Raw genomic sequence first — 26951 nt, forward strand, 5'->3', positions numbered from 1 at the left:
AAATGCACCTCTGTGTTTTCCTGCATTTCAGCATCATAATGTTTGAGCCAATGATCAGACCCTGTTGATGCAAGTTCTGTGGAAGACTATTTTACAAATTCAATTTTAAATGTATCATGATACTTGATTGCTGTTGGAAGATATGATGGAAGATGACATGTATGTATAACAAGAAAAAAAAAACCATCCTTTAAAAAAATAAGGAAAACACTGACAAATATTATATGAATATGACTGAAATCTTGTAAATTATTATTAAATTAAATTATAATTTCTGCTAAATTGTACTTTTAATCTATTTATCTAGACCGTCATTATCATTTAAAAAAAAAAACCCAATAATCTCAACGTAAATTAAAACTTGAATTTGAATTTGGATATTCAGGTTTTGCTTTGTATCGCTCAACGCGACCTTTATTTTGAAACACCGGCCAGAAGTCTGAAACGATAATCTCTCGAGATTGACAGTCGATCCACGGGATTATTCGTGAACTCAAGTGCCCCCCAACCCGCCGATGAGAGCTGCAACTGTTTTTACAGCTGACACACTTCCCGTTTCGACCAGGTCAGTCACTCACAACTCCTTCCTGCACCTTTACGGCCCGCCGAACCCTGAAATATGTAGCTAGCTAACTCCTGCGTAAACAACAACAACACTGGTACACAACAACAACAACAACAACATCAACAAAGAGCGCCCATAGCCTGTACAACACGCCCTCCATCTCCCTCTTTACGGCTGCGTCTCCTTCTCTGTCCAAAGTGGCTTTAAACCGCGGAACCGGTAGAGAAAGTGTCCTCCTGCACCATGTCAAACAAGGGGGGAGGAGTTGGGGAGACGGGGGGGGGGGGGGGTCGTCCGTGCAAGCCTGTAAAACTTTTATTAATAAAGGAATTAGCTTCAGGGAGGGAGAGATGACTGCTGTTATTCTCCCACCCGCTCATCTCTTAAACGGTAGGCTCCTGCACCAATGGAGGGGAGGGAGCGACGTGAGGAGGAGGAGGTGGTGGAGGAGGAGGAGGAGGAGGCGAGGGGTGTGTTTAACAGTCCTACAACCATATTTTCTGTCCCGTTTATCCGCCATACAGGCCAGCTCGGTACTACTGTAAACTAACTTCCTGCATGTGGCTGTAGGTCGGACGGGCTTTCTGGGCTGAGCGGCCGCTGCTGGTGTCCATGCGGGCTCCTCTCCTCTCTGTGGATGGTGCGTAATAATATCATCTGGAGAGGCCGAGGCCGACATTTTACCCCGGTCCGGAGGAGCCTTAACTCCTAGGGGACATCCGAGGACACGCGATAAGGTAAAGCCCACCTCGCAGCTTTCTGCCTATAGGCAAATAAATGCGCATTTGCGTCGAGTTCAACGGGTGAGAAGTTATTGACAAATATTTAGAACAGAGAGAGAGGAAATTATGTTGGCTTTTAACGGTCTTCTATGATAAAAATGGCTACTTTCACACGGATTTACACACAGTAGCATGCATGGCACAGAACTACACTTGGAATATTTTAAATGCACCATATCCAAGGATTGATTGGAAATATGAGCCGGAGCACAGGAAACATTATTCGCCAATATCGGTAACGTCTTTGTATTTTAAAACCGGTGTCTTATTACATTTCTACAAACCCCCTTTTTCACGACACATTATACATTTATACTTGTATTAGCCCAAATTGTTTTGCTTATATGCCCCCATATTCCTGCGCATGTGTAGGAAGATAAAATCGCTCCCAGTGTGTTTTTTTTTTCCTCGCAAACTTTGCAGTTTTATTGTAATAAACCTGCATGTCATGTTGAGTAGGCTATAACTTGCCTGGGCCTGTAACATTACCACCGCCGATCGGCAGCAGCACCTGCAGGTGGACAAACAGCAGCCAAACTTGTTCTGGGATTTATTCTTCGCGTCAACTTTGATATTTAATAAAAGTCCGAGGGAGTGCGGACAGAAAACAGACTTTATACCCGCATGTTGCTGGACCTGTTAAACGCTGATCCACATGCTCAGAAATCGGCCGTATTAACAATTAATATTGGACATCCGGTGGCACTGCCAGCTGCGCCCCATTTTTATTGTTGTCTTGCGCTGAAAGGATCCCTGTTGTCTCGGCTGGATACTTCGCGACGCGTGGCGGCTGCTTTTGGTAGGAATTTGTGCTTTATTTAGTAAAAATAAAAATGCATGAATTGTGATTGTGCAGTATGAAATGGAAAAAGGGGGTCTGCATGTGGAAGTGCGGCTCCTCCGCTCGCCGTGCCATGCGGGACACACTGCTGGCTGCCACCATGGCACCTTCCCTTCCCCGCTCTGCCTCTGTATGCGCTGCTGTTGTTCTATCCAGCTGTGCGGACTCACAGCACCGTCATGCCCCGCCAGTTCTGTTGCACGGATCGGTTTATCGGCAGATTGAGAGTTTTTTTTCGGGGAGAGCGGGACGCGCACCGGATGGACACGGAGCGAGGCGAGGGGCGGCAGACGGGGCCACTTTGGCTCTCCATCGTTACGGGAAATGGAGCTCCAAGGACACGAAGAGGAGAGACAGGGGGCGCATCCAGGTCGTTTATAGTGTTTGTTCTTTTTCCCCCCTCTTTGCTGTAATTCAAGTCTTTTTTTTTTGTTTAATTAGAGGAGAGAAGGAGATTTCCCAGGCGAGACGGAGCTTTGTCCGCCGCCCAGATTTTTGGAGCTTTAATTTGGCAAATTGGCCTCCCAGACAGACCGACAGCCAGACCGTCCCTCCTCCCCTGCTCTCCCGTCTCCTCCTCGCTGTTTTCGGGCACACTCTCCGCCATCACAGCCTCTTTATGGACTCCTGCCTAATTTACTTTTTTCCTAACCCGGTTCTCGCCTCTCCGTGCGTAACCTCCATCCATCGGTAACCGTGGTGTCCTCTATCATACTGGAGGGTTTGTTTTTTTTCTAAAGAGGCCTCCAGCTGCTTAAGGTTCATTGTCTGGTCAGACTGTCCATGCTCTAAATGTGCCTCATGGTCCACTGTCAGAATGACTTGCTTCCACTCTCAGATATTTTTGGCACATGTTCGGATGAAAGGAATTTGTGCGTTATAATCAGCTACAGTCATCCTATAACACCTTTTTATTTTGAAAGTTACTAGATAGAAACAAGTTTTCACTAAGAAGTGATACCATATGGGATAGGAACACCTTAAAGTACTAAAAGCTTATGAGAATCAACACACACCTCAGAGTACTAATGATAAAGTATAAAAACTGACTTTTATATACCATTTACCTCTTATTGGGATACCAATTAGAATGAATCTACAACTATTTTTGATAATTGATTCATTGTTTAATACAGTTTCTTGTTCTTTTCTTTGTCTTATGTGATGCTAAACAATATATTTGTTTGGACAAAACAAGCAATTTAATGACGTCACCTCGGACTTTGTGATGAGGAAATTGTGATGACCTCGTTTTACCTTTTTGTCAGACGTTTTATAGACCAAACAATTGCTAGATCAGTTGAGAAAATAAACATAATCTTTGGTTGTAGCATCGTTTTGGTCCGGCACATTGTGGCGTGATACAAATTGTATTTGAATACCCTGCACTGTTTTACATAACAAGCTGCAGGGATATGGGGTCATTTTTACTAATACACCTGTACACTGGATGTGACCACACTCGTAATGTTGACAGGGCGTTCCTCTCTCCTCTGTGGATTGGTCTATATAACAAGTAAAAGTAGCTTCTGTCATGCACAAACATGAGCCACGATCTTACCGCACTGTGAACGTATGCATACGTGTTTGTTTTGTCAGTATGTATTTGGTGTAGTCGTTACATAAGCCGCAGTTGTGTTGGCATCCACTTTGCTTGCGGAGTCTTGTTTACAAAGGGCTAAATGGATTGTTGGCTGAACGTAAAGCCAATGGTTATTGGTGGTTATTGACCCACAGTGGTTTGAGTTGAAGCAATTTCCTTTTGTTTCCCTGTTACAGTGAACTCTACCTGTCAGAGTGTGTTTATGAGCACGGAGACCTTTGGACCAAGCCTATGTTGAACCAACACACAATAAATGATTGCAGGATTGTTATTGTACGGAGGCATGCCTGGCCCCCTATATCAGCCGGAGTATGAGCAAATATAAATAAGACTCTGTTTGGTGCATCAGCTTCGCTGTGTAAATTTACCTTGGAGAAAATACCTAGAAGAGCAATGTAGTCAGATAAAGGAGATTAAAGGAAATGGCGGACAGTGCATCATTGAGGTGAAAGAGTTTGCATGAATGTTACATTCATGTTTGCACTAAGGGACATATTTGCATGTAGAAGTCTCTTTCTGTAAGGAAAGAAACACTCACAATCAGCACCTAAGCAATTTGTTCTGTTGATACAAGAAGACATCTGACATAAAATGTACATAGTCTTAATCCCTGTGTAAAGTTACACTGCGTCGTATCTAAAATGCTCCTGCTCTTAGCACTACTGCCGAAACTCTACGATAAAGAGGTGTATCCTTTGTGCCTTCTTAGCTTGCTGGGATTATTTAATTCCTTCCACCAGCTTTTTATCTACTTCAAAGCACTGTATGTGTCTGATAAGTGTTTGTGTACGCAGCATGTTGGTAGCTGGCTTGCTCTGTGTGCCAAATACCAGTTTTCCATGTGGCATGCCAAGGTAGTGTCATAACCGCCCAGCCAATCCTCATTTCCTCATTCTTGTGTGCCTGAGGTCAATCCACAGAGAACGTATTATGGCATTGTTCTCGAATCACTGAACCGGGGTCAGTGTGAGCTGCTTTCTCCTGGTTTTCCACAGGTACTGAACAGTAGGTCAGCATTGTTCCCTCAGTGTGTGTGTGTGTGTGTGTGTGTGTGTGTATACGCAGTAGTGTTGCTCAGTGTTTCATCATGTCGCCGTCTGAAAGGAGCTCGGTCTGATCAGTAGTTTGCACTGTGGCCTCGTCTCTAATGGAGAATTGGAGTTTTGGTTACACAAACATTAACTCACGCAGAGCTGCTCCGCAGGCAGAGGAGATCTCATTGGCCGGGTGTAACCGTATTGGGTGGAGTCGAAGAAGGAAGTCAGCTAGGTTAAAGGATGAGGATAAAGGGCTGTCAAGAAATGCCACAAAAAGACCAAACCCAACAATGAATTGATCCTATTATCAAGTATTGTGTGTGTGTGTGTATCACAGCCTGATGTGTCTTCTTCCTCTGTGCCATAGAGCTCCATTGTTGTCCAGAAACCATTAAAAACACGTCAGGGAGCCCCACTGTTGCACTGGGTGACATCATCACCATGAACACACACACACTGTAGTATTTTGACTCAATCCCACACACACACACACACCGTCCTGCTGCCCCAAATACTCGGCACCAAATGTGGATTAATCCGCCTTTGAAAATAGTCCCAAACGAGTGCACTATGTTTGAGTAGCGTTTTGGTCTTTTCATGGGATTTGTTGACAATATAAGAAATAGATAAAAATCTGTGTGGTAAAGAAGGACCTCTAAAATATAAATGGTTATGACTTCTCTTTTTTTTTTTTGTTCATTCACAAGAATGGCAGTCATGATACAAGCTAATACTGCTAAATTCAACCTCTCACTCGGCTAACTTAGCTGCTGTAGCTTAGCATATTTACCAGTGAACTGGAGGAGCGCTAATGTTTAGCTCTCAGAATATTAGCTTCCTCCTCTCCTGCCCCTTTACCCTTTTGATTGGACCTTTCACTACAGCACCTACACAACAAGAAAGCTGCTTTTTACTCCTCCCATTGAGGTTTAACTCAAACACTGAGATGATTTTGGCCTCTGAGAAATCTGTTGTCATCTTTGTCCTTATTTTTTCGAAACTCTCCTCCTTTCCTGCCTCCTCATTGTTTCCTTATTTCCTCCTGTGCAGATTGTGTAATTTTTTAACAAATTAACACAAAAGTTATTCTTTGATGCAGCTTGTGATAGTAACAGCACATAGTACTGAAATGACAAATGCTAGCTGGTAATTATCCACATGTTCATCTAGAAATGTTACATGAATACTTTGCTGCTCTGCAAAGTACAATTCAACCTTTATCTAGTGCATAAAAGCTTCTGCGTTTGCTATTTTAAATGCTGACTGTTGGCAGGTCTTTCTCAGGAAATGATATGTCCTACATTTCTGGCAGCAGCAGCACCATGGTTTTTTTTTCATGTTGAATAAATAGATGTATTAATAGAAAAACTAGCCAGCTAATGTAAGCAACAATATCTGCCACGGCTGAACCGACAAAAAAGAGCTCCAACCTCATTAATGTTAAACTTCATAAGCATGGAATACAAGAAAAAGCACACTAAGGTTTAAAAAACGAAACTGTATTTTATCTTCTTTCCTATTGTCATCTCTTCTTATTGTGCCGATCAAACAAACTTGAGTTCAGTGACAACTGACAAAGTTGTGGTGTAAAACAAAATAAGTGTTGAACAGTGTCCATATTGTCTTCACACTCGAGACTCAGATATCATCCTCATACGTCTCTCCCTGCTTTAATGATGTGTTTACTTTCACTGTTTTATTGCTATGTAATTTGTATTGTGGCCTCTGTTGAACTCATGTCTGATTTCCTCCTTCTCTGTCCCTCCTCTACTTCTTCCTCCCCCCAGGCTGGGAGGCTGAGAGCTGCAGGGCTGCGACATGTGAAAGGAGCTCCACCCCTTGACCCTCTCAACTCTCAACCTTTAGGTAAATTACATCCTCACCTCCTCTTCCTCTCCTGTAATCTTCCCACTCTTCTTTTCCTCTCCCGTCTCCTCGTTTCATCTCTCGATGTTCGAATCTGAACCTGGTTGTGTTTCTTGCAGCAGAACTCGCTTGAACTGACGTTGTGACTGCGACCTGACACCCTCACGCCTCGGGCATGCCTCAGGTAAAGTAGGAACGCCGCTGAAACCTGCAGTCGCTGTCACCCATCACCTCTGAATCATACTCCCCACGGTCTTCCTTTCTCACTTTGTGTCTGTGTTTCCTCCCTCTCAGCCGGGTATGAATGGGATGGAGCCTGCGTTTGGCGAGGCCTACGGGGGGCACAGGGGTCTGCTGAGTCCCTACCCTCTGGCCATGTCGCCACAAGGTGGCAGGACTGAGTACGACCAGGTGAGAGCCGTAAATTTCAGGAATCCCGTGGCTCATACTGAGACGCCCCTTGTTTGAGAAGATCAAAGTATGGCCTGGAGTTTTAGTGGTGTGATTTATTTTAGATTTAAACTCAAATTCACCAATATGCCTCAAGAGTGGATTCACACACATCCTGTTGAAAGTCTGGCATGTCAGGTGTGAATCAGTGTACGAGGGCCAGGAGTGGAAAAACCAGTGAATTAAGACCCACGGCATTAGTCCTCTTCATTAGGTTGGGTATGTTTGATATAAGCCTTTTTAACGGGAGTCATTTTCACCTGTTATAGTAAGAAAAAGCACAGGTGTTACTAATAACATTAACAATGGCTCCATTCTATTCAGATCTCACAGTCGAGCCAGGACACTGAAGCCAGAGCAGCTAAATGGAATTCAGCATTCATTCATTTTGTTATTTACGCCTGCGCCTTTCCTACTGTGACGTGTCACTTGGAGGCCTCTCCTTTATAATAATGAACACAACATTTGGTCTACGCAATGTCTAATTTTAGAATTCACTTTATCAAAATCACTGAAAATTCAGAAGGGAGCCCACAGAAGATGTCATGGCCGCGGACCTCAGATGGTGTAACTGCAGCTGGACTGATTACTGTTCGTGTATTGAGCTACATACAGCATAGACATTCAAAAATAGCTGTCCCCCCCCCCCCCAATGATGTTATAGTACATGCTGACATGTGATACAGGAGTAATGGTAAATACAGTATTTGGTAACACTTTTGTTTTTCAAGTCAGTCATATTTGAATATCTGTCTGTCCCCTTTTAGAGCGTGCTCCTCATGCTGGGCTCCCCAGCATCGCCAAGGAAACGGCCCTTTGAGTTGCTAAGCGACCTGGTGGACGACGGCGGCTTCGGCGAGGACCTGCACCCGGAGCGCTGGGACGTGTCTTCGCTGGACGAGATGGCTCGCTACACCAAGCTGGGCCTCGGGGTGGGAGGGGAGCTGCTGGCCTGCTCAGAGGAGGCCGTCCTGATGGGCCGCTGGGGGAGAAGCCGGGAGGAGCAGGAGGAGGAAGAGGAAGAGGAGAGGAGGAGGAGGAACAGACACACGGCACCTCCCTTCACACAGGAAGTCCAGCCCACTGCTGCAGGCAGGGAGGAGGGGCGTATCTCTGTTGCCACGACAACAGAGAGGGAGTTATGTGTTGCAGGAAGAGCGGCTGGAGGAGGACAGGATGGGGGGATGTCGAGGGAGCGTACAGTGGAGGTGTATCAGGTGGCGCAGGAGGAAGAGGAGGTGGTGGCGGCAGCAGCGGCGGCGGCAGGTTTGGCTCTGGAGCACTGCAGCGAGGAGCACAACTACTCCCTGAGCCAGGGAGAGGAGCTGGGGGCAGGGCCCGGTCACAGCTCCCAGACAGAGGGGGTGCGGGTGGTGGAGACACAGCAGGAGGTGCGGGGCAGGGAGGAGAGCCAGGCCAAGACTGAGCTAGATCTGGAGGACGAGGACGAGGAGCAAGAGGAGGAGGAGGAGGAGGAAGAAGAAGAAGAGGAGGAGGAGGAAGAGGAGGAGGAAGAAGGAGAGGAGGGAGCGGAGGAGACGGCGGTGGAAGCTGAACTCTCCAGCTCCTCAGAAACTGAATGTGGTGAGTTCTGCTCTCAGTGTGTCTGTATCTGTGTGGCGAGGACATCTCAGCTCATCCCGGCGCTGCCAGCAGCCCGTCGGCCCACACGGAAACCATTTCAGTCTGTCTCAGGTCCAGACGAGACCTCAGACTTGGTTGGCTGAGCAGAGGCACATTAAATACCAAAGTTGCGGGTGTAATTCCCGGACAACATACCGCTTCAGTGGCTGCAGCTTCACTGTTACGAAATGGCTTTGAGGGTTGGAGCCTCTTCATGTATTCAAATACCATCTGTAACCGCCACGCTGCTCTGTCTTTGTTCGGGGAGCGGGGGCTTGTAGTTGAACATGTTAAATAGGGTATGAAAGTTGGTACAGATCGTTAAACAACCGTTACAGTAGCACCAGATTTTTAAGTAGCTTCAAAAGCAACACAAACATGCCAGCTACAAACTGCAGCACTCAGCTGGTGGCTCATTACCAAACATATTGTTTTTCCTGCCTCATTATTTCTTTATACCTCACTTATCTCTCATTCACAAATAGTTTAGGTACACAGGAGGGCTGAAGCCTTATACACCTTTATAAGTCAAATCTGCAGTTATTTTGATGATTGATTAATCGTTTGAATTATTAAGTGAAAATGCTGCTCTGTCTTGTATCACACTGAAGTAGGGCTGCAACTAACGATTATTTTCATTATCGATTAATCTGGCAATTATCGTCACGATTAATCGTTTAGTCTATAAAATGTTGCCCAGAGACCAAAGTGACGCCTTCACATTGCTTCTTTTGTCCAACCAACGGTCCAGAAAAGCAGCAAATCCTCAAAAACCCTTGACTGAAACGATATATGTAGATTATTAAAATAGTTGGCAACTCATTTTCTTTTCAATCGATTAATCGAGTCATCGCCGACTGTTGGTCGGACAAAAGAAACTGGGCATTTTTCATTAGTTTCTCATATTTTATAGACAAACAATGAATTGATACTAAAAGTCAGGATATCTGAGCCTCTGCTGGATCAGTTTTGACAATTCTGTTTTTAATCTTTTCTCTCTTTTGAGTCCTCCAGCTTTATGGAAGTACAACAATAATTGCCTGGAGCGTCCCCTCCATTGAATTGTGTTTTAAGATGTTGTGCATTTTTTCCTACACATCCATTAGGACATTAAAGCGGCATTATTCCACATTAATGAACAGATGAAGTTGCTGGTTGCTGTTAGCTTAGAGCTTCTGCTACAGGGCTTAAAAGTCAGCGGTGATTTCACATCCAGACCACAGGAGAGGAAATCTAAACACGTATATTAGATAACACACATGTAAATTGACATCACTTCAGATTACCATCTTTTCCCAGGCTCTCTCTCTCTCTCTCTCTCTCTCTCTCTCTGATCGTCCTCGCGTTAGATAAACAAATCTCAGGCCTCTTGTTGCAAGGTAATGGTAATGCGACCGGCCTGGGTCGTATTTCGACGGTCGCAAGACACCATTGTCGCTCTCTATTGTTGTGGCTGTGTGTGTGTGTGTGTGTGTGTGTGTGTGTGTGTGTGTGTGTGTGTGTGTGTGTTTGTCCAGCCGAGCTATTCTTACCATTAGCCCATGGCGATCACAAAAGGGCTGTGTGATGGATGGAAAAGTGTGAGGGAGAGTGTGAGGGAGAGTGAGTTTAGGAGACTTTGACAGAGGGTTTAGGAAGCATAGTGTGTGTGTGTGTGTGTGTGTGTGTGTGTGTGTGTGTGTGTGTGTGATTGTTTATGGGTGTATATATAAAACAATAAGAAAAAGAGCCATGCAGCGAAAGATCGAGCTGAGGGGAGGGTGCAGACAATGGCGCTATCTGCAGACTGGACCAGACGACATTACATAAGCCTGTGTGTGTGTGTGTGTGTGTGTGTCTGACTTAGGCTACCTTCGGGGACACATCTCAAACCAAAGACCAGTTAATTGGGGACGGCTTGTCCAATTGGGGACTGTGTCCCCAAAAAAGAAGGCAGATTTTTTGATTCAGCGGTCAAGGTTAAGGTTAGGGTAAGTCTCCAGGAAATGAATGTAAGTCTATGTGACGTCCCCAGAAGTGACCTAAGTAAACGTAGACGGCCCTGGATGACGGCTAGGATAGGACTTCATGGTTATTAACTTTCAGTGTGATTTAATCCCGCTGCTATTTTCATTATTTGTAGCGTGTTTGTTTTTTTTTTGATTTTCTTTTAACTGGGCTCTGGTGGGTTTGAAGACGCGTCTCCTCTCTTCTCCTGCTGGTGGAGCTTTGCATGTTGTATTATTTATGATACCATTATTCATGGCTCTGCGCGCCTGAGGCTAATCTGCTGTGACGTCTGTGTGCTCGTGTAGGTGTCTGCCTCTGAAACAGCATACATGCGTACAGTTTTAGCCGGTGGTGGCTTTGTCATTAGGACATACAGCATGTGTTTGTGGATTAGGGTTCACAGCGTGATTTCATACCAGGCAAACATAAACATTAATACCTGTCAGTTATGATTAGGGTTCATCTGTCATATTAACTTCTCCTCTATTAAACATCTTATATATTCCTGTCAATGTTGTCCACCTCCGTAACAATGGATGAGAGTCTGTTTTCCTCATCATATATTAATGTAACCGCCCGGAGTATTGATTTTTGTATTTGCATCATTGCATCACTGGTTCTCTATGGCAGGTCCCAAACCTCAAGTGATATTGATACAACATCTGGACCAGATTACATTCAATAATTATTATTTCTTTGATCAAAAAAAGGCACATTGATTAAATATTTCATTTTCTGAATGCCGTTTGTCAAGCTTTACATTTCTGCCGTGCTAAGAATACATTTTGGAAACAATAATCAGAACTGAAAATGTTAGAATTTAGAGATGTTGAATGTTGGCAGATAGAGGCCAAAAATATGGGTATTAAACTCTATTTATTGAACTCTAGTTGTGTTGCTGGAATCAAAGCGATTGCAGCAGAGTGAGATACAGTAATCTCCCTAATCTGAGAGAGATGTTATGAAATGTTATCGCAGGTCAATCAGAGTTTAAACAAACTCTTTGAAGGTTCAGCACTTCTGTCACTTATATACATAGTTAATTGTAATGGAGTGCAGTGTGCTTCACAGTGAAATATAAACAGAAGATAAGAATCGGACATGAGAACCAGAGCCAGAGAGAAACTGTCGTTTGTGAAGTGCTGACAGTAAAACCTTTTGACAACAACAACAAAGTCACAGGGTTGACTTTGTTGTTGTTGTAGCCAGATTAGCGGTGATGTCTCTCTGGTGGGCCAACATCAGAGGGAAATGTCTCAACCACTGTTTGATGGATTGCCATGAAACTTGGTACAGACATTCATGGCACTCAGAGGATGACTTCTGATCATTTTGAAGACATAATAACGTTTTGTCACCCCAACACTTCGCTGGGCTCTAACCAAAGTCATGCTTTACATTAGTGTCACATTTAAGGGCAGTTTTTCTCCTTGTTGGATGATTGTTGTCTGAATTTTAAACATTTTCACATCATGGAAATCACATGTGACACAACGGCAAAACCTTTACTGCATTTGCATTTCTGTACGAATTCAAAATGCTGAGTGTTTGGATGTGTTTCCCCTCAGAGGTGGAGGCCGAGACAGTGAGGCAGCCAGGCGAGCGCCCGGCGAAGCGACGCTGTTTCTGGGAGTACCGGCGCGCTCGAGAGTCGGCCACAAAGAAGAAGCTGGGCGGAGACGTCCACTGGTCTCTGTCCTGGAGCTCCAGCACTCTTCCCAGCACACTGTACCGCAGAGAGGGTGAGAACCGCTTCGCTCTCATAGTGCTGAAAAGATCAGGCAACGAACGAGACAATTTATTTATGGACGTTTTGATTAATTTACTCACTAAAGATAATCTGTTTTGGTGTGGTCAGTAAAAGTAAGCGATTTGGCACTTTGATGAACTGATTAATCACAAAGATAATTGATAGATTAATTGATAGTTCCATCCCTAATCACATAGACGTGAAGCTGGAGAGCCACTGAATGAGAGCCTTTTAGCAGCAGGAGTCATTAAACAGACATTCACTCTGCAGTGTCCCATTTCTTTTCTCTCATGTGACACAAATCGGATCGGGACCCTCAGGCATGTGCCCTACATACAACTTTTATGTCAAAATCTGAATTTTTCAGCATTTCCCTGATAAGTGAGTTTAAGTCAGGAGCAACTGTAGCTGTGCAGCAGTGTGGCAGCCACACGATACAGTCCATTAATCTAATCCGGTACAGTAAAATCACAAACTACTGCTTCAAAAATGCACATATTTCTTCTTCTTCTTCTTATATTATAACCTTTCACTGAGACTAAGTTAGGTGCATCTGAGCAATGTTTGGCCGCACAAGAGGAGGCAACACTGGTGGGTGTTGAAAAGAGTGAACCAAAGAGGATTGAAAGGCTTCTACAGAACGGTATTGAATTCATTCTATCGTCCTTTTGTCCAGGCAAAAAAGGGCGCCGCAAAGCTCGCAAGACCGACGCCAGCGACTTGACACCAAACCCCCAGAAGCTCCACAACATCGGGGAGCAGCTGCAGAAGCTCAACGCCGCCATCGACGGCATGGGTCCGGTCAACGACCTGCCCGCCGTGGCCCGAGCTCGGTCCCGTAAGGAGAAGAATAAGCTGGCCTCCAGGTACCAGACTCCACTTACTGCCCTCCTACATCCTCTGCACCAAGTCAGCTCCCAGGAGGCTCTCTGTATCGATTCGTCCGGCATGAGTGGGCATTTTGAGAGATTTTCAGTGTTTGTAAATTGTTTGCAGAAGAAAATAGAAGCGAATCCTGCGGGGCTCTGTGGTTTGGTGTCTGCAGTCTTTAGCCCTGTCGAGATTTTCAAATACGTGGTGCATTGAAGTAGTCGACCTTCTAGCAATGTTTCTGGAGGAAACATCGAGAGAAGAATACATTGAGATATCATTTAATCTTAGTGGAATTTACGGCATTGTTGATTCGACTTGCTGGAAAATGGTCTTAATTGCAGCGTCAGGAAGCATTTGATTTCAACTCTTCAACAGTGGAACACAGTGTCCCATACTGAAGGTGACCTTTTAAAACTCAACCTCTGAGGAAGCTGCTATAACAAGCTTTTATCCATTTTAAAATGACATTTAAAGACTTTTCAAAGAGACACAACACAAATGATTTAAATTTAGGTCAGGAGTGTATTTTTGAGTCGATTGGCCCTTTTTAATGAGTTTACTTTGGACCTGAGCGTGATGGAATAAACGAGGGAAAGATGGAGGGAAGCTGAGGAAAACAACAGAGGAGATGAGATGGAAGGAAGCAGGATGAAAGGCTGAATAGGAGGAAATTAGGGCAGGTTTGAGGAGGCAGACGAGGAGGGAGAGGAGGGTCATAGAGAGTTCATGTGCGGAGAGGGAGGGAGGGGGAGAATTATTACAGCCATTATTACAGGAGAGGGATTTTGGGAATATCTTATTATTCTAAACATATATTAGACACGATACAAACACCATCAGATAGAAAGTTGAGGGGGGGGTGAAGAGAAAGCTACAGTGAGGGTAGACGGGAAGCGTACAGTTAAAGTCGCTCATGCTGAAATGTGACTGAGTTCATGCTTTAATTTAATATGCAGGAATTTCCTCTGTGAAGATTCACGTCTCTTTGGACTGTCATTCCTGTGGCTGCCTGAGAACAGGTCAAAGTTAGCAGTGGGATTATCCCAACCGCCTCCAGTCTCCCGTCCTTTTCTCGATGTTGTCAAAAAAAACCAAAAAAAAAACGAGCCCGGGGCGTTCAGGCGGCGTAGAGGAAAAACAGTCGCCCAGTTCTTCGCTGTGGTGCCTCCACAGTTGGCTGTGCAAAGGTCACGTCCTGGTCACTGATCTAGTTACAAGAATACTCCGTCGTTTGTGCAAAATATGATTGTTTACTTTCTTAGCGGGAGTTACGTGAGGAGATTGTTATCGATTTTAATCTCTGCGTGTTCAGTGCAAAGGCTGGTTCAAGGCATGTTTGGCTTAGCTTAGCTCAAAGACTGCAAGCAGGTGTTAGCCTAGCTCATCAAAGGTGCCTTAAAGCTATTGTATAAACACAATGTATATGAACCTTCTCGTTCATTACGATCTGCAAATGAACGACGACTCGTCCTGCCGTCTCGCTGCGAGGCAGGAACGCTCAATCCAACTTCTCCTGTGTGGTCTCTCTGTCTTCAAGCAAGACCAACCTCTTCTGAGAGAACTTCCTCACCATTTGCTTGGCACTTAAATGAACTTCATGCACCTGCAGCCTTGTTGGGGGATGTGGAACTAAATGTTGAGGCACTTATTCTTGAAGGCTTTGTCTTGATCTGCTGTGGCTGGATATGTAGTAGTTAGCTTGTGCACTGGAGCAACAACAGATAGCCACAGTGACCGCACACGCTAACTCAAAAGTTTTGTCTTGTGGTGAAGCTGTCAGCGTCTCACATTCCTGAACTCTGACCAGAACCCAGTTTATTCTTCAACGTTTTCCCGGGCCTCCAGTCTTTGTGCTAAGCTAGGCTAAACATGTCCTGAACACACACACACATGTTGAACAATTGTTATTGTTTTGGGATTTAATCTCAGTAATAGCAGCAAAATTACTTTGCACTACTGCTTTTGAATGTCCATAATCTGTGGATTTGCTCACAAAGGCGCAAAAATGTTGGTAAACTTTGATGACATGATAAACGTAATTTGGTGCTGTTGACCCATTTCCTGCAGGTTTCACAGTGCTGACCTTTTTGATGGAACAAAAGCAGCAATCTATAGCTGATATATTAGCTTTTCACACGGTCTAAATGTACAGTATCGCTGCTGGAGTATAAGTTGCTCCACAAAAGAGTTGCAGTGTGGTTTGAGACCGGACTCGCTGGTGGTAGAAATAAGCAAATGAGCATGTTTCCCAAAATGTTGCAGTATTCCTTTAATCTGTTTCTGCAACGTTGTCCACATCAGCTGTGCGACTTCTGAGTCTTTATTTCTCTCGTCATGTGATTGATTGCTAGGTGTGATCTCAAAAAGGTAAAGGTGAAGCCTCAGGTTTGAATACACGTCCAAGTATCATAAAGACAAACCACAGCAGCCATTTTTCCTTCCAGGCAGCCACTTAAATCCATTTGCAGCTGTAGGTAAGCCATCACAACCAACAGCATGTCTTCTTTGGGGCTTTGTTTGGTTTTGAATTGAGAGCAGGGTTTTATGAAACCTCTATAATGATGGTGTGTTTAGGGGCTTGTGGGAAGGTAGGGAAACACAATCACAAATTCAAAAAAAATGATCGCGTCGGCGTCTACATCCACCTCAAACCAGCAGGGATTATGGTACAAATTGGGAATTTACACGAGAAAAATGTGGCTGAGAGGCAAAATCCAGCATTTCAACATGCAGAGAAACACAGAAGTAGTTTTCTGTCCAACTACTACTACTGGCCTGCAAGTGTTTTGTTTCCTTGAGTTTCATTTAGCTGACTCACAGCAACAGGAAAAGAGAAATTCTCTGCCCGCTGCAGAGAATAGTCCCCATGAGACGCATTAATATTTAACATGCATTGATTGAGTCATTCTCTGCCGCCGTTCTTCAACCCCAAATACTCTGAAACCAAACCGGCCGTGTGCCTTCAGAGTCGGGGTGTCAAACGGTTGCTGGAGGAGTGGAGCGATGAGGGAGCTTTCCAGTCAATCTCCCTCACAGTGTGGAAATGCATCCTCCACTCGTCGCTCTCCAGCTGGGTTCAGTGCGAACCAGCAGACGCAGTAACAGCATCACGTGGAGAATGGGAGCACTAGAGCAGAGTTTCCTCAGCCAGAGACTGACGGTGCTCTCTTCTTCTTCTTCTTCTCTGTTTCCAGGGCCTGCCGGCTGAAGAAGAAGGCCCAGCATGAAGCTAACAAGATCAAGCTGTGGGGGCTCAACCAGGAGTACGGTCAGTACTGCAGACTGGACACATGCCACACATCTCACTCCTGTTTTGATGATTTTCATGTTTTAACTCCAACTGAAGGAGTACGTTCTTCTTTCTCTGTTCAGAAATGTGTACAATGTGTTGGCTTTATTAAACTTGTTAGATCAAATTAGATAAACTCAGAAATGCACTGCGGTCAGTCTGGCCACGAGAGAACCGACTGAGGTCAGAGACTATTACTTAATATACATAATGATAATAATACCTTTATTTAATTAGCACCTTTCAAGACAGCGTTATAAAGTGCTTCACAAATTATACAAATTATAACATATACTCCTCCCCATGGCAGAAGAAATACTAAACAAAACAGTTGCAAGTTTATAAAAATGAGTTTTTAATAGCGATGTGAAATGTGAGGTTGCAAGATGAATCTCAACAGGAAGACGGTCTCCTTTAGTTTTAAGTCTAGATCTGGGAGGGGGGGGCATTAGTTAAGTTTTGTTGTGAGATCTGAGGTTGCGTGCAGGTAGAGACATAAAAGTTCACAGATGTATGCTGGAGCTCCACCATGTTGTGTTTTACAGTCATGAGTAAAAGCTTTGAATCGATGCTGAAGTTAACTGGAAGCCAGCGTGAAGAGGCTGGAAAGAGGGTTATTTGAGCTCTGTTGTTTGATCCAGTTAGCAGTCTTTGACCTTTTGTAATTCATTTAATCTCGACATACTGTGATATCATGCAATATCACATTAGTGCCCTTGTCTTTATTGTCAGTACCAGCCGTGCTTCTATCCAACCCGACAACCCATAATTACCAGTCCAATGTGACTTCCCCGACCCATCAGTCCTCTGCACAACCAGGCAACGCAAAGCCACCTGGATCTTTTTCCATGGAGCATTTGGACTGATGACATGTTTCCTCTGGAAACTGGGAAGTGGTCGGTCAAACTGACTTCAGCTGGATGCAGACTCCGTTGTGTAAAACGTGTTTCCTGCTGGTGATTATCAGACTGAGCCGTCCTGGTGCTGCTTGTGCTTCTCTGCTGGTGCGGTTTGCCTCTGGAATCGTGTTATTAATTAACTGATGGTGTTATTGAGCTGTTTGTTTCCTGTTTTCTGTTTTTCTTTGCGTTGTGCTGCTCCGATCTGTGAATTGATCAACCACCGTCACCTCCTGCGCTGAACCAGACAGACCCTGATGCTTTGTCTCTTTGTCTAGATGAGTCCAAACAGCAGCATCACTCGTGAAGTATTTGACGTTTGCTGTGTGATGTAGAGCTTCTGCTCTCTTTCCCTCAAGGTTAATGTTATTTTTCATAAAATAATACTCAAGAACAGGGGTTGCAGGAAGAGAGCACCCAGTTTTGTCTCACTGTATTTGTCTACATTTTAGAAATAACTTACTAAGACTTAGTGTATTTATTAGAAATCAGATGTCTTCAGCAGAAATGTAGCCGTGTTAATACAACAAATAACACGAGTGGTAAAGCTGGCATGTTCCCACCTCTCTTTATAATAAGAATAAAACACAAATCGAGCTACAAACGACGGAGAAACCATCTTTTCAAGGCCACTTTGAAGAGGCCTTGTTTAAGAAACGGGGTTACTGCGGAAAGATGATAATAACAAGATCACAGAGGAGCATACACAAATCTGAGAAGAGTGACTTCACCTAGTTCCTGATAATCAACACCTCTGCTCTGCCAAATCTGTCAGCCTGATCCTGCCTCCTCCTCCTCCTCCTCCTCCTCCTCCTCGTCTGGTTTGATTCAGCGTCTTTGAATTTAACCGCAAACAGCGTCCGACTTCCTTTGTCCTTTTCCTTTTTTTTTCCTCCCATTTTTTAACATTCCAGTCATTCCTGATCCCGGACCGGCATTTCATTGCGAAGGCTTTAGTTGTGGCTCCCGCTATTTTTTTTTTGTCCTGCTGGCAGAAAGCCAAAACACACAGGGCTTAACCTCACACATCCCCTCGCTTCCTCTTTCCCTCCTCTCGCTCCTGTGACTCTCTCTCTCGCTCTCTCTCTCTGTCCGTCGCTGTAATTTGCATTTATACAAAACACACTTTACATGCTGAGCAGCAGATTCAACAGGAAACTTCAAACAAGTAGGACTTTGGCACCATGCCAGTGCCGGGAAGCCTCCGGACTGCAGTTACTGTGTGTGTGTGTGTGTGTGTGTGTGTGTGTGTGTGTGTGTGTTGTGTGTGTGTGTGTGTGTGTGTGTGTGTGTGAGTGTGTGTGAGTGTGTGTGAGTGTGTGTGTGTGTGTGAGAGATAGAGTTTGGGGGGTTTCAGAAAATAAGAAATAGTCAGACCTGCTGTGGTCCTTCACCCACACACACACACACACACACACACACACACACACACACACACACACACACACTCCCTGCTGAGGCGAGCGCCGGACAACAGAGGAATCAGATCCTTACGAGATTAATGTACACTGACAGGAGGGTTGTCAAGGTGCCATCAGGTCACATGACCCCACAGGGGGGAGGAGCCAGAGTCACAGAAGGTGCTGATGGCGTGTATCATCAGAGATAAACCTCGAGCAAATCCTGTCATATTAATATGTTGTATGTTCCACTTCTCTGCCGTCAAGATGCATGATGTGAAACTCATCGTCATAAATCATGTAACTGTAAACAAACCGGAAAAGTTCTCAGTCACCACTACACTGCATTATCTTCATTGTTGATGTAAAATACCCCAAAATATCCATCACAGTTTCCCAGAGAGGTGTTTGTTTTGTCCCTCTTCTATTAAGGTTACAGTGACATTTAAAAAAGGGAGAGAAAATCTTCACATTGGAGAAGCTGGAACCAAAGACTGTTTGGAGCTTTTTACTGGAAAAATGAATAAATTATGAAAGTTTCTCATTTCAGCTCTAATGTGAACGTGTCTCTGGACTGTTTTGAGGGTTTTTTTCACAGCACGAAAACAGGAAACGCGTTTACTTTGCAAAGACTACACGCGCTTTTAAACCTTTATTTAATCCAGGAACAGGAACACCCACTCTCATCATCGCAACATTCACGCCTGGAAGCTGCCCAGTGTGATCTGTTGACCGCTGATCAGCTCCACTGGGGGCAGTTGGGGGTGGTGGGTCATGCTCAAGGGCACCTCAGCAGCAGCTCTTTCACTTTCACCACCTAAATCTATCCTTCTGGTCACAAGCCCACTTCTCTGACCTCATTCCACTTTCACTTCTCTTAGTTTGAGCTGAAGTTTACTTTCATTTTATTTCCCTGTACTTCCCCCTTTTTGCGCTGTAAAACAAACATCCTCTCTTTTCTTTGTTTCTTGTACGTATAGTTTGGCTTGTTTTTGGCATCAGTGGTATTGGAACATGTCAATAAATTTCCAGACCTCCTTGTAGCTTCTAGCATATTGCCGTGGCGCTGCTCTCCACAGGTTGAAACTTTCAATCTGTGACGTCATTGCAGGTGTTTTTCATCTACTTTCAGTTGCAGGCTACCTGCTTCGGCATCGGTTTTCTGCCCCATAGAGCTGATTAAGTGTTTTGAGGATGATTTTTTTTTTTTCCTCGCACAGAGAACCTGTTGGGAGCTCTGTTGCGGATCAAGGAGGTGATCCGACTGCGGGTGGAGAGCAGCGAGGAAGAAGACACGGACGAGCGAGGGATGACCCAACGCCTGGAAGACATCCTCCGAGAGTCCAGCGGTGAGAAACACAAACACACCAACACCCCATACAAATCCTTCTTAATGTATCCCTGGATGAACAATGCTGTCACAACAATTAACAACAAAGAAAGCAGCATGACAATCACTAAAACAATGTGTTTTGTAGGTTTTGTAGGCTTCTTGTAAGGAGTTATTTCTGTGTCGTCCTTTTCTGTCCGTCACACTTCCTAATTTATTTCCATGACAACTGCAGGTCCTTTAGTTGCCGGGCGGACCAAAGACTTTGTGCAGAGGATTTTGGCGGCCAGCGCAGGCGGTCAGAACCAGCGCAAAGAGCCCACGCAGGGAGATGATGAGGAGGCGGGTTAAACTCACCCAGCATCCCCCTCCCCTCCTCCTCCTCCTCCTCCTCCCTCTCCCTCTTCCACGCCTTCGCCTCCCAGCACCATCAACCAACCTGACCTGACCAAGCTTCTCTACACCGCCTCCACTCTCACATACACATTTGAGTAAGAGCAAAGAGACAAAGAGGTGGAGATGCTGGGAAAGAAGAAGAGGAAGAGGAGGAGGAGGAAGGAGTAGCCTAAACAAAATGGGAGTAAATTGCCACCCTGCTCCTGGTCCTCTCCTGTTGGCCCTCCAAACAGCAGCCGTCTTCACCGCTCTGTCTCTGCAGGCTGCACCACAACCACCACCAGGCCAGAGCTGCTGCTGCTGACGTCTCTGTATTCTGTGTTCTGTCTGTCTGTCTGTCTGTCTGTCTGTCTGTCTGTCTGTCTGTCTGTCTGTGTGTGTGTGTGTGTGTGTGTGTGTGTGTGTGCGTGTGCGTGTGTGTTGGACATGTAACATACTGTATGAGCGTGTATAGTGTTCCTCTCTCCCTCTGTGTGCTGTATTTGTATCCCAGTGTGCCTATGAATAGACATTGCACTGTTTTGTAGATGGTCGTAGTTGCCGGCAGGGGACCGGTAGTGAGCCGAGGGCGAGGGGGCATTTGAGGATAGAGGAAGTGCTAAAATAAGGAAGTGGGAGGAGCCCAGGCCTGGAGGACAAAGAAGCGGGTGTGTGTTTTGTTTTGTTTTTTATTTGGCCGGGCTCCTATAGAAGCACTGCATACCATTCGGATTGCATCGGCAGCTGAAATGTCAGTAAGTGTTGTGACACACAACAAGTGATGGGAGTCCTGATGCCAGACCAGCTGTTGGTGGAAACAACAGCCTGTTTGTTGTGGAAAAGTCCTTGGAGCTTTAATACCCCCCCCCCACCTCCATCCCCTCTTTAACAGCCCCTCACCCCATCAAAATGTAAGCAAAGTTAAAAATGAAAGAGAAAACTGCACCTTAATTCAAACTGACCAAAGATAACTGATACTGCTGAACCCCTCGGACACCAAAACCTCTCACTGCTTCAGATGCTGCCAACCATAAACACATCATTTTGTTTTGGGGAGTAAAAATGAGTGAAATATTTTGATTGTTGTCATGTTTACCCACATGCATCCTTAAAGGATGACGTCACTGAGCGGACTTTAATCCCCCTCACCTAAATGCACTACTATCATGGACCTGAGAGGCCGTGGTGTGACAGACAGGAAATGACTGACAGTTTCGTTTTTGGTCAGCCTTTTAGCTCTGCAGCCTGGTGCTCCTTTAGCTTATCTGCAGTGGCTTTATTTTTACCCACAAAAGGGAAGTGTCCTCAATGCCTTCCCCAAGCCCTCTCCTCAACCCCTGACCTGATTATGTAGCGCACCTTCCTGAATTGCAATGACAAATAGAGAAAAACACTTGTAGATCTAGAAAGCAAATAAGTTTGATTTGTATTTTTATTATGGTTTTGTTGTTATTTGGCAATGCCACAGGCCCACATGGTGGGTGTCAGTCTTGAGAGTTTTGGAAATCTGCCTTTCTTCTTTGGTCTTTGCTGAAGCTGAAGACCAACCTGTCCAAGGTCTCTAAATGTGGACATAAAAAAAAAAAGTCAAGGACCCTTTGAATTGCACTGTGGTAAAAGTAACTAAGCACCTTCGAAGAGGGCTTCAGATCCTCCAAAAGAGAAAAAAAAAAAAAAGACTCTTGGCACCTTTGTCTGAAGACAGATATTGATTGAGAGACTTGTTGTGGGCGCTCAGCGCTTTTTGACGGACTGGCGGTCTCGGTTTGTTTCGGTATGGTGCTACTGTGAGATGGTGAATAAAAAGCAATGCAAACCTGAGCGGAGGCATCAGGCAGTAACTGCTGACTGGGTTTTGGCCTGCGAACACGTACTGTTGTAATCGGCAGTTTGTTTGCATAATGACGCCTTTCTGAAGTGCCTGAAGCTTGAAGCCACAGGGACCTGTGTTATTATGCCTGATCTTAAAGCCTATTACAAGGTAAAGTGTAACCCGTGACTACTGCTCCGAGCTTGGCCTCACTTGACTTTACTTAGTGGAGAAAAAAAAACTGCAGGCCTGTGTTAGCTCCTATCACACATTCAGCCAAAAGTCAACCAAACCAAAATATTTTCTGTCAGATTAAAACCTATACACGGAAACAGTAGCTGGCACCGGTTTCTGTGAACATCATCTCTGGGAAATATAAGTAGAGGAGAAGCAATCCCCTTTTGTTTTTCAACCTTGACGAGCTCCCGTCTGGGCTGCGTTCCAAAGCTGCTGCTCTATAACACGCTGTTCCCCTCCTATGGAAACTCTATTTCCTGTCTCAACCAGGAGAGGAGCAGTGAACCTTAAACTCTTCACCTCCTTGAGGTCTCGCTCGTGGTCATTTTTGAAAGCTGTGGATACACGAGTCCAAGGCAGTTTTCTCTTGCTCCTGTTTAAGTTTCTGTTTCCTTTTTAATTCTGGGAAACGTTGCTCACGGTCATTCGAGTGTAGACCTGTACTGTAAACGGAGGATTCCTGTCGTTCAGCTGGAATGGTTTCATGGCGTTGTTCTGCCGCTGGTGAACCGAGCTTGTAAGCTCTGATGTTAAAGACAGATGGACTGTGGCTTTGCAGGAAAAGATGCCTGATGCAGCAGCAGGAGGCTCTGATGTCACTGAGACCACAGAAACCTGGTCAGGTTTTCATGTGAACATTTCACTGTAAAGAAAAAGACAGACGATCCTTGGACAATGTCACCGAGGCCAGTAGAATAAAGCTCTGTTGGTTAAAGGTGCACTCTGCACTCTTTCTGCTGCTGAGACGTGGTTCCTCCCTCCTCCCACTTTCTCTCGGGGCTTGGGAAGCCGGCGGCGCTGCCAGCAGAGTCACAGGATCTCATGCTGGCAGCAGCTTCCTTCACATGCCCTCACGCAACAACAAACAACAAGAGAGGAAACAGCAGAAAACAACTGTACATATCGCTGAAGTTTCAAATGCTGTGCGACCCATCTGTCACGCCGGAGGAGGACGAGGTCTTTGGGTTTAAGAGGGATTCCGCTCTGAATGCACAAGTTTGTCCTGATGTGTTCCTTCCTCCAAAGTGGTGTTACGTAACACAAAACACCATCTGCTGTGTACATTCATCTATATGCCAAAAACTGAACTGAAGAGAAAACTGTTGTAACACGGTGCATTCCTGCCACAGATCCAAACAACAAACAAGACATTTCTAACGCCGGATTTCACGCAGCTAGTGAGCTCGTGCTTCAGTTGATTCTGTAGCATCGTTCCTCTTTAAAGAAACATTTTTGTATCATGGAATATCCCTTTAACTGTAAAGCTTTAATGGGGAGTGGCCAGTTTTGGCAAGGCCACGTCTCTGCTCACATTCCTGAATCAGTTTCCCAGAAAGTTTCTGTTTGTGTGTACCTGTAAGCAGGAGGCAGATATGTGAGGGGGGGGAAACTGGAATGACCCAAAGATGTCTGCTGTTAGGTCACGTTTCTGTAGCTGTTTTCATGACGGTCATTACAGAGTGAGCTTGGCCCAGGTCAAACACAGAACTGCTGGGATTTAAAGAACACAGAACTGATGCTGTCAGCTCACAAATAGCCAACTCTGACCTAATATGGACAATGACTTTGCAAATCTGGATCATTCTTATCTGAGTTACTTCCTCGCTGGGTGTCACCGACGGCCAGAGAAGTAAACAGTCCTGCAACTGTCACTGACGTGCTCACTGGCTCTTTCTGGGAAAGAGAAAGTCATGGGGTAAGAGAGTTTTTCTCTGTCCTCATAGTGGAAGCTGGATCCACCTCAGCTGTTTTGGGGGACGGTGACAGCTTGAAACCCCTAAGAGCACACTCAAAGTCGAATGTACACAGACAGAAGAGATTTAGCTCACTTAGACGTCGAGTGTTTAAGTAGGGCTGCGGATGAAGAAATCTGTTTTTAATGCATTAACTCAAGTCCGGTAACATTTAGCTGTGACCCACAAGGCTTTCTTCTGTCAGTCACCTCAGTGGATAACTACTCCGTATCTGGAGGACCTGCTTTCCTCTGCCTGTGGCTGTTGTGCTGAAACAAGTAGTCGAATAATTGAGTATCCCCAATGTCCACCGAACACCCGTCTGCCAACGTGCCAGTGTCCACCAATACAGTTCACTGGCAAGTCTGTATAAATACCGATATTTATTGTTAATATTTAAAGGAGTAGTTCGACATTTTCAGAAATCCCCGTGTTCACTTGGATGAAGAGATTGACGCCACGTCACGTCTGTGCGGTGAATAAACAGCTACAGCCAGCAGTCCGTTAGCTTAGCTTAGCATAAAGACTGGAAACGGGGGGGGGGGGGGGGGGGGGGGCAGCTGGCTAGATTGACTTCCTTGAGTCTCCACTGGTTGGAACCCGACAGTGATGACAAGCCTCCAGGAAGTCACTGCACCCGGCCGTGGTATTAGTCAGCTTTGGGTGCTTTTGGACAGAGCAGGCTAGCTGTTTCCCCCTGTTTCCAGTCTTTAAGCTAAGCTAAGCTAAGCTATCCCGCCCATGAAAGTGGTTTCAATCTTCTTATCTAACTACAGGCAAAAAAAGTAAATAAGCAAATCTCCCAAAATTCACTGATTACGTCTCCAAAGTCTGTGACGCAGGATAAGAAATGTTGTTTTCCTTCAGCTAGTATAAACTATTAAGTAAAGATGTTGTTGTACCGTAACTAAAACACCCACATCGATTATAAATGAGCTGCTACCTGTGTTTCCGTTCTGCTCGTAAAACACCAAAGATTTCCGCTTCTGAAATGCTTCTGGTGGACATCTGATCTGTGACGGACACGTGACAACCGGAAGGCGGGGCAGCTCCCGATTGGGGAGGCATCTGGGGTTAATCAATCAACGAAGCAACAATTTTGATAATCGATTAATCATTCAAGTCATTTAAAAAACATTAGCTGTTTCCAGCCTCCGTGATGTGAGGATCTGCTTCTGTTTGACATTATAAACTGAATATCTTAATATCTTTCACGGACATTTTATTGACAATTAATAGATAAACTGACTGTTACTGGCTGGAAAGGTTTGACGTTGAGCAGCTGCTTGTGTTAAATCCAGACATTTCCCTCCACTTGTGCCTGCGCTGGTATGTTTGGGTTAAGATTTCCAGGGTCTAAAATAGTCCCTGCTTAGGAGAACACTAAGTTGAGTCGAGTAAGACAAATGGAGATGTAGCGCCGGAGTGACGAAGACGGGGAGAAGCTGTTGAGCCTCCCTCCCTCGCCACCTTTCACGTGAGCGCAGTGGGGTTTTTGGACCAGGCGTTGAGGCGTTGTGGACCGGCGGGCTGAATAGACCCATCAGTAAGCCTACACTGGTGGGACGCTGCTGACCTCCGGGTGCCCGTCCCCTCTCTACCACAGCGATCACAGTGTCGGAGACACTCAGGCTTCTCCGGTTTCAAAGGCGACGGGCCTCCGGGCAGAGGAGGCCGGGGGAAACAGCACTTAGCCAGGGCCTCGGAATAGTTTATCTGAAACCTTTTAATCTCCTCCACCACCTCCGCCCCCTTTCACACTCTGACAGCTGCAGAGGAGGAGGAGGAGGAATCGCTGCCGCTTGCTGTGGCGGCCTGCATCTTGATGCCCCCGTCTCCTTTGTCACTGACCTGGAAGCCTTCATCTGGGAAGGAGCCAGATGGGGGAAGGTGTCAGTTTAGACCTGCGGGTCCACATGGAGTTTTCTTATCAGTGAAGCTGAGGTGGAGGAAGCTGGCTGAAGCTAGCTCCAGTTTGAGCCTCTCAAGTCTTATCACTATGTTCACGTCACAGAGCTGAGCATCTGTCTTTATGAAATGTAAATCTCTGGCGGTCGTTCAAAAACCCAGAAGGCCGTTAAATTTTTGGTTTGTTTGGCCACTGTCAATCAAATCTGATAAAGCCACACCCACACTGTCCTAATGACTGTTAAACTCTTAATAAACAAAACCTAACCTTTTGTGCTGAGAGTTCGATGAGACGATCGACACCACTCCCATATCTGTCCGCTAAATATGAAGCTACCGCCGGCAGCCGGTTAGCTTAGCTTAGCATAAAGACTGGAAACAGGGGGAAACAGCTAGCCTGGCTCTGTGCAAAGCTGCCAGCACTTCTAAAGCTCACTAATAACCTGTTGTATGTCATTTAATTTGTACAAAAACAGTAAAAATTACAATCTGTGGGTTTATGGGTGTTATGTGAGGGACTTTTTCTTGGCCGGAGTGGGGGTTTTATTTTATGAGAGAGTAATATATTTATGTATATTACATGTTCACATT

General features: G+C 45.2%; 1 protein-coding gene across 1 annotated transcript; it reads left to right on the plus strand.

Annotated features, from left to right (window-relative positions):
- The first annotated feature begins 1215 nt into the window (after positions 1-1215).
- On the plus strand, positions 1216-24965 carry LOC139293067 (CREB3 regulatory factor-like). The gene is made up of 10 exons (XM_070915373.1): positions 1216-1302; positions 6616-6694; positions 6814-6878; positions 6989-7105; positions 7912-8728; positions 12325-12498; positions 13183-13372; positions 16574-16647; positions 20188-20316; positions 20533-24965. The coding sequence occupies exons 3-10, from the start codon at positions 6870-6872 to the stop codon at positions 20646-20648; spliced, it is 1626 nt and encodes a 541-aa protein (XP_070771474.1). The 5' UTR covers positions 1216-1302; positions 6616-6694; positions 6814-6869; the 3' UTR covers positions 20649-24965.
- The last annotated feature ends 1986 nt before the right edge of the window (positions 24966-26951 follow it).

The sequence above is a fragment of the Enoplosus armatus genome, chromosome 2, assembly GCF_043641665.1.
Source record: "Enoplosus armatus isolate fEnoArm2 chromosome 2, fEnoArm2.hap1, whole genome shotgun sequence".
NCBI classification, from domain to species: domain Eukaryota; kingdom Metazoa; phylum Chordata; class Actinopteri; order Centrarchiformes; family Enoplosidae; genus Enoplosus; species Enoplosus armatus.

Bases quoted from the DNA above. Each gene is read 5' to 3' on its own strand.
- LOC139293067 (XM_070915373.1), top strand. The intron at 8,729-12,324 runs GTGAGTTCTGCT...GTTTCCCCTCAG, and splicing joins CTCCTCAGAAACTGAATGTG to AGGTGGAGGCCGAGACAGTG. The intron at 16,648-20,187 runs GTCAGTACTGCA...TTCCTCGCACAG, and splicing joins GGGGCTCAACCAGGAGTACG to AGAACCTGTTGGGAGCTCTG.